Genomic DNA, 7500 nt, shown 5'->3' on the forward strand with positions numbered 1-7500 from the left:
TCTCTAGCATCTCCACTTCACAGGGGTGGTGTTGCCTTGGAGAACAAGACTAGAAAAGCTGCTGTCTGCTTCCATCAGCATGTACCATTCTGCAGGCATGTTTGTATAGATACTTCACGTGCAGCAGCACGCGTACCTCACGTGAGATCACGTGTATTATCCAACCCAGTGCCAGGGCTGTACGTGCGCTTCACCTGGGTGGTCGGTACGTGACGTGGCGATCACTGGCTTATGACTCCAACACTGTGTTTGAAATGAAACAGGCCATGTTAATCAAATTCAGATGCTGGAGTTCAGGGATCAAACGGTGTCCTTGTCCAAATACCTACAGACTTTACTGGAAATGGTCATCTGTTTGGCCCTGTATTGGAGATGGGTGTGTTGTTGTCATAGAGACAGCCATACAAACATGTCAACAAACAAATTCAACTCTGTGAAGTACTCATTCATGCCTCACACAGACATCCCACTGAATGTGTACAACAGTGTTCTCACATACACGTGCTGTTTAAACGTTGGATATATCTGTATTTATTTGTGTAAGATCTGCCTTATTAACACAAATCAGTTAACTTCACATTTTGGGGGAGTTTGATGGAACAAAATAACTGACAGGTGAGAGGGGACCGGGTCACGGCACCACCTCAGACCACCAAGCCTCTTTTACAGTTGTGCTCTACGTTGCCATGGGAGTGTCATCGTCAAGGTTAACCTAGTCAACCTCTTTTATATAGGACGTCCCCAGTAGGGGAGAACGCTCCTATCATAAACAGAACGTACATCCATGTTAACGGTGCACATAAACTATAAAGTCTGTTCATCACAACCTCCACAGACTGGTTTTGCAGCCTGTAATTTCCTGTGACATGTCTTGTTTATGTAGGAAATGTAAAAAAAAAAGATGAATAGCGCTAAATGGGTAAGCTAACAGGGCTTTTACTGGTACTGTTGGAGATGACCACATGCTGGTCTGAGAAGAATAAATACAATTCCATGAGTGTGTGTGTGTGTGTGTGTGTGTCGGGGGTGGGGAGGATGGGGGGTGATATTGATTCTCCTTTATCTGCTTTGCATTTCCTGTGTTCTGGTTCCGTGATGTAGCCTGCGGCAGGAACACATGTCAACCACACACTCTTATACCCACAGTTGAACAACAACATCCACTCCACCCTTTGGACAAGTGGGAGGAGCCTGAACCACAGCTTTGAGAGCTAATCTGGCCTAAGTACGCCCACAAATTGGCTTTCGTTGGAATAGAGCTTTACACTCAGGTCACCTGGACAGAGAATCAGGTCAGTCTGGGGGGGTGGGGGGTCGTGAGGGTAATCCCCTATGCCTCACACACATGTATAAAAACTGCAGTAGTATATTTAGCAGTGGACACAATCAAGTTGAAGTTCCCATTGTACAGACAGTAGATCAGGTGCGCTCGCCCTGCTGAAACACCTGAAGCAGGTGCGCTGGTCCTGCTGAAACACCTGAAGCAGGTACACTCGTCCTGCTGAAACACCTGAAGCAGGTGCGCTGGTCCTGCTGAAACACCTGAAGCAGGTGCTCTTGTCCTGCTGAAACACCTGAAGCAGGTGCTCTTGTCCTGCTGAAACACCTGAAGCAGGTGAACTCGTCCTGCTGAAACACCTGAAGCAGGTGAACTCGCCCTGCTGAAACACCTGAAGCAGGTGCTCTTGTCCTGCTGAAACACCTGAAGCAGGTGAACTCGCCCTCCTGAAACACCTGAAGCAGGTGCTCTTGTCCTGCTGAAACACCTGAAGCAGGTACACTCGTCCTGCTGAAACACCTGAAGCAGGTGAACTCACCCTGCTGAAACACCTGAAGCAGGTGCTCTTGTCCTGCTGAAACACCTGAAGCAGGTACACTCGTCCTGCTGAAACACCTGAAGCAGGTGCGTTGGTCCTGCTGAAACACCTGAAGCAGGTGCGCTGGTCCTGCTGAAACACCTGAAGCAGGTGCTCTTGTCCTGCTGAAACACCTGAAGCAGGTGAACTCGCCCTGCTGAAACACCTGAAGCAGGTGTGCTCGTCCTGCTGGAACACCTGAAGCATGTGCGCTGGTCCTGCTGAAACACCTGAAGCAGGTGCTCTTGTCCTGCTGAAACACCTGAAGCAGGTACACTCGTCCTGCTGAAACACCTGAAGCAGGTACACTCGTCCTGCTGAAACACCTGAAGCAGGTGCGCTGGTCCTGCTGAAACACCTGAAGCAGGTGAACTCGTCCTGCTGGAACACCTGAAGCAGGTGAACTCGCCCTGCTGAAACACCTGAAGCAGGTGCGCTCGTCCTGCTGAAACACCTGAAGCAGGTGCGCTGGTCCTGCTGAAACACCTGAAGCAGGTGAACTCGTCCCGCTGGAACTCTGCCGGTGCTGCATGTCCCACGTCACCTCAGTCTCTACAGCCCCTTCATCTTCATCACACTACATCTTCATCAGCTAAAGGAGATGAGGAAGACAAATGAGCATCTCATTCTCTTTCTGTCTCTGTCTGCCTCTCTCTGTCTGTCTCTCTTGCTGTCTGTCTCTCTCTGTCTGTCTCTCTCTGTCTGTCTCTCTTGCTGTCTGTCTCTCTCTGTCTGTCTCTCCTTGCTGTCTGTCTCTCTCTCTGTCTGTCTCTCTCTCTGTCTGTCTCTCTGTCTCTCTTGCTGTCTGTCTCTCTCTCTCTCTGTCTCTCTCTCTTGCTGTCTGTCTCTCTGTCTGTCTGTCTGTCTCTCTCTCTGTCTGTCTCTCTCTCTGTCTGTCCCTCTCTGTCTCTCTCTCTCTGTCTGTCTCTCTCTCTGTCTGTCCCTCTCTGTCTCTCTCTCTCTGTCTGTCTCTCTCTCTGTCTGTCTCTCTCTCTGTCTGTCCCTCTCTGTCTCTCTCTCTCTGTCTGTCTCTCTCTGTCTGTCTCTCTCTCTGTCTGTCTCTCTCTCTCTGTCTGTCTCTGCACTCTTTCTGTTGTTCTCCCACTTTCTTCATCTCTCTCTCACTGATCAGGGATTCTACAGTAAGAGGATTATGGGATGTGTAGTTTCCCAGTGGGACACTGGTAGCTTCATCTCAGCGTTCACATCTCCAGCTGGTGGAACTCTCAGGATCTCCTCTGACCACCAGCATACAGAGGCCCCCAGCTAACCCTAACACAACACACCAGCTAACCCAACACCCCAGCTAACCCTAGCCCAACACACCAGCTAACCCAACACACCAGGTAACCCTAGCCCAACACACCAGCTAACCCTAACCCAACACACCAGCTAACCATAACCCAACACACCAGCTAACCCTAACCCAACACCCCAGCTAACCCAACACACCAGCTAACCCTAACCCAACACACCAGCTAACCATAACCCAACACACCAGCTAACCCAACACAACCAGCTACCCCAGCCCAACACCCCCAACTAACCCTAACCCAACACCCCAGTTACCCCTAACCCAACACCCCAGTTACCCCTAACCCAACACACCAGCTAACACAACATCCCAGTTACCCCTAACCCAACACCCCAGCTAACCCAACACCCCAGTTACCCCTAACCCAACACCCCAGCTACCCCTAACCCAACACCCCAGTTACCCCTAACCCAACACACCAGCTAACACTGGCCCTGCACCCACACATCTACATCTGCTTTGTGCCAATGCGTGTTGTAAAAGGGTTACATTTATACATTTGACTCAGCTAGTGTTTTTATTTGTATAGAGCTATTATCAATTTCCTGATCAAACCCACAATAATCCTTTAGAATCACATAATAGATGAGATACAGGGCACTAACAGTACCAGAGCACTTCCAGACACGACCGCAGGAACAGGCTGAACCAAGACAGACTCATATTAGTGGACCTCACGCATTCCTGTTTGAATGTGCCTACTCCAGCTGACGGAGCTCTAGTATGTCTCCACCTCTCACACTGATGGTGTTCCTTCCCCCACCTACCACACTGATGGTGTTCCTACCCCCACCCTACCACACTGATGGTGTTCCTACCCCCACCTACCCACACTGATGGTGTTCCTTCCCCACCTACCACACTGATGGTGTTCCTACCCCCACCTACCACACTGATGGTGTTCCTTCCCCCACCTACCACACTGATGGTGTTCCTGCCCCCACCTACCACACTGATGGTGTTCCTGCCCCCCCCCCACCTACCACACTGATGGTGTTCCTGCCCCCCACCTACCACACTGATGGTGTTCCTGCCCCCACCCACCTACCACACTGATGGTGTTCCTGCCCCCCCCCCACCTACCACACTGATGGTGTTTCCTGCCCCCACCTACCACACTGATGGGGTTTCTGAAAATATCAAGGTTAATATATTTTTTATTTGAGTTGTTACTCGAACCGTCTTCTGCTGTATCATTTCTCAGAGGCAGTCTCCCACCATTCATATGGACACATAGCGCCCTCGTGTGGCCAGAGAGAATACTTTACAATTAAACATTTGATTTACTCTATTTTATTCCCATTCTATTCCAAAGAAAATAATGAATTCATTAAGTAGTGATTTTTTTTTAGTCTGTAGTTTTAGTCAATTCATATTGTCAGTGTAACCGATTATGAAAGTGGAAAATGACGTGTTTCTTGGAGTAATGTTCAAAAACTGCTTAACACGTTTATATATTGTAGAAACATGTTAACATAGACACAATGTATGAAACATTCTGGTGTAGAACAATAGAATAGAATAGAATAGAATATAGTATAGAATAGAATAGTCATTGTGTTAGATATGCTTGTTGTTTTGTGGCACCACGGCTGAACGCTCCACTCCGAGTGCAGCTGGGTAAGTGCAGTGCATTGTGGGAGTGGAGATGAGCTGTGCCTGTCTCCTGTGTGATGGTGACTGGAGTTGTTATTGTGGATTGAGGAGTGTGGTGTCCTGGTGGGGGCTGTGTGTCCTGAGCTGCTGTTCCTCACTGTCCTGCGGGGCACAACATCTGCCCCTCCACAACATCTGCCCCTCCACAACATCTCTCTCTCTCTCCCCCTCTCTCTCTCTCTGAACTCTCTCTCTTCCTCTCTCTCTCTGAACTCTCTCTCTTCCTCTCTCTCCCCTCTCTCTCTCTCTCTCTGTCTCTCTCCCCCCCCTCTCTCTCTCTGTCTCCCTCTCCTTCCCTTTCCCTCTCTCTCTCTCTCTCCCTCTCTCTCTGAACTCTCTCTCTCCCTCTCTCTCTGAACTCTCTCTCTCCCTCTCTCTCTCTCCCCCTCTCCTCCCTCTCTCCCTCTCTCTCCCCATCTGTGTCAGTCAGTGTCTGGCACAATGAGGCTCCACTCCTCTCACTGGAATATCATCACTCTTTACAGTTATTTCACGAGGTAAGATGTTTTAAACACTCCAATGATCCTTCTTAGGGAGAGCAGCAGTAGTTTTTAGAAGTTTGCAGTCTCTATCATTTCTTTTCTATGTCCAATAAATCACTCATAAATAAATGAATCTGCACGGTTTTGGTTTTATTTACAAGCTGCACTAACTGCACGAGCTGCACAGAAGATTGATCACAGATGCAGACTCACAGACGGAGATCTATAAGCAAAGATATCATGCATTAAAAATGAAACGTATTTTCCATATGAGATTCCGCTATGTACACGCGGACGGTGACATGTCACGAGCGCTTTGGATGGTTTACCAAACACATTCTGGTTTCCCGCAGTTTCTTTTGGGGACTGTTTGTGCGCGCGGGCTGATCGGTGAGGTGCGCCGTGTGATATAATGAACTCCACCGCACGCGGGCGCTGCGGACGTTTCCCACACAGACAATAGTGCAGGGAGGGAGCGCCGCAGTCCTGCTGCACGGCCCAACGGAACCGCTCCAAGATCGGCCTCACAGTCCGTCTGCAGTCGGTCCTCGTCAGTCCCGGTCTATAAATGGACTACCGGAACCTGTCCTGACCCCGGTTCGGCGTGGACGGGCGGGACGGCTACGCGGCGCGGGAGCTGTTCACCCCGATGGTGCTGAACGCGAGGCGCTTCGATCGTGCCGGGCGGGTGCGGTCTGGAGAATCGAGGAGCGGATCGAAGATCGGACACCAGACACGCGGCGTCCGCTGCGGTCACGGCGCTGCCAAACACGCTCACCGCGGATCGGTCCGGAGAAACCCGGGAGCCCCTGCGGCTGTGTGACGGGGAAAGCGAGACGACGGAGCTCCGCGGAGAGTAACGCCGGTCCAGGCTGCGGCAGAGAGCGCGGGGGCTGCGGGCCAGTCCGGGGGAAGGGCTGTTTGCAGACGGAGCCGATCGGGTATCACAACAGAAAGAGATTCAGAAAGAGCCCGAGGATGCACACCAAGACACCCGCCGCGCCTCCGGACGCGTGCAGCGCCGGGCCCACCGCCCAGGCCGCGAGCCCCGAGCCCGTGACACAGCAGGACGAGGCCCTGCACGAGGAGATCGAAAGACTACTGGAGGAAAATGAAGACCTCAAGGTTTGTTTACTAAACACTCGAAGAAGCATCGTGCACTTACCCAAACATAAGTGTGAACATCCGAAATAGCTCGGACAATTTCACTGTTAAAGATTTAGTATTGATGTATTGATTACGGTGACAGCTGGGCGGAAGTAATGATCGATATGTGTTGGTAACTTGGGGAATGACGTGGTTGGTTTTAGTACTACAACAGTGGTTTATTGTATGAAAAGGAGTGTTTAAAATGCAATCGCTTTCCGGCTTCCGTAGAGCGAGATTGAGGAGATGCGCACGGAAATGGACGAGATGCGCGACACGTTTTACGAGGAGGACACCTGTCAGCTGCACGAGATGCGGCGCGACCTCGAGCGCGCCAATAAGAACTGCCGCATCCTCCAGTACCCCGCCTGCGCAAGGCCGACCGGAAGCGCATGCGCTACGCACAAACCGGGGGAGATAGACGAGGAACTTCTGCGGAGTCTCGAGCAAGACTTAAAGGTACGTGGATCGGGGGGGGGGGGTTAAACCCGCGCGATGGCTCGTGGGGGTTAGTGGGTTCGTCCTCGTGCTGAGAGAGAGTGACAGTGGTGTGTTTACGGCAGGTGGCGAAGGACGTGTCGGTGAGACTCCATCACGAGCTGATGAACGTGGAGGAGAAACGCAGCAAGACGGAGGAGGAGAACGAGAGACTCCGACAGGATCTCATTCAGGTGGAGGTCACCAAACAAGCTCTGCAGAACGAGCTCGATAAAGCCAAAAGAGGTACACACACACACACACACACACACACACACACACACACACACACACACACACACACACACACACACACACACACACACACACACACACACTCCCTTCATGTTATTCACACACACACACACACACACACACACACACACACACACACACACACACACACACACACACTCCCTTCATGTTATTTACACATACACACACACACACACATACACACACACACACACACACACACACCACACTTCACGTTATTTACACACACACACACACACACACACACACTCCATGTTATTTAGACAGACACACACACACACACACACACACA

At 50.9% G+C, this 7500-nt stretch overlaps 1 protein-coding gene across 1 annotated transcript in view; it reads left to right on the forward strand.

The window, feature by feature from the left end:
* Positions 1–6144: 6144 nt before the first annotated feature.
* LOC143491287 (microtubule cross-linking factor 3-like) overlaps positions 6145–7500 on the forward strand; it is a 7727-nt gene continuing 6371 nt past the window's right edge. The window contains 5 exon segments of the mRNA XM_076990141.1: positions 6145–6434; positions 6687–6818; positions 6821–6865; positions 6867–6914; positions 7019–7175. Coding sequence (XP_076846256.1) covers positions 6288–6434; positions 6687–6818; positions 6821–6865; positions 6867–6914; positions 7019–7175 — 529 coding nt within the window. The 5' untranslated portion in view covers positions 6145–6287.

Source organism: Brachyhypopomus gauderio, unplaced genomic scaffold (genome assembly GCF_052324685.1).
Source record: "Brachyhypopomus gauderio isolate BG-103 unplaced genomic scaffold, BGAUD_0.2 sc73, whole genome shotgun sequence".
NCBI lineage: Eukaryota > Metazoa > Chordata > Actinopteri > Gymnotiformes > Hypopomidae > Brachyhypopomus > Brachyhypopomus gauderio.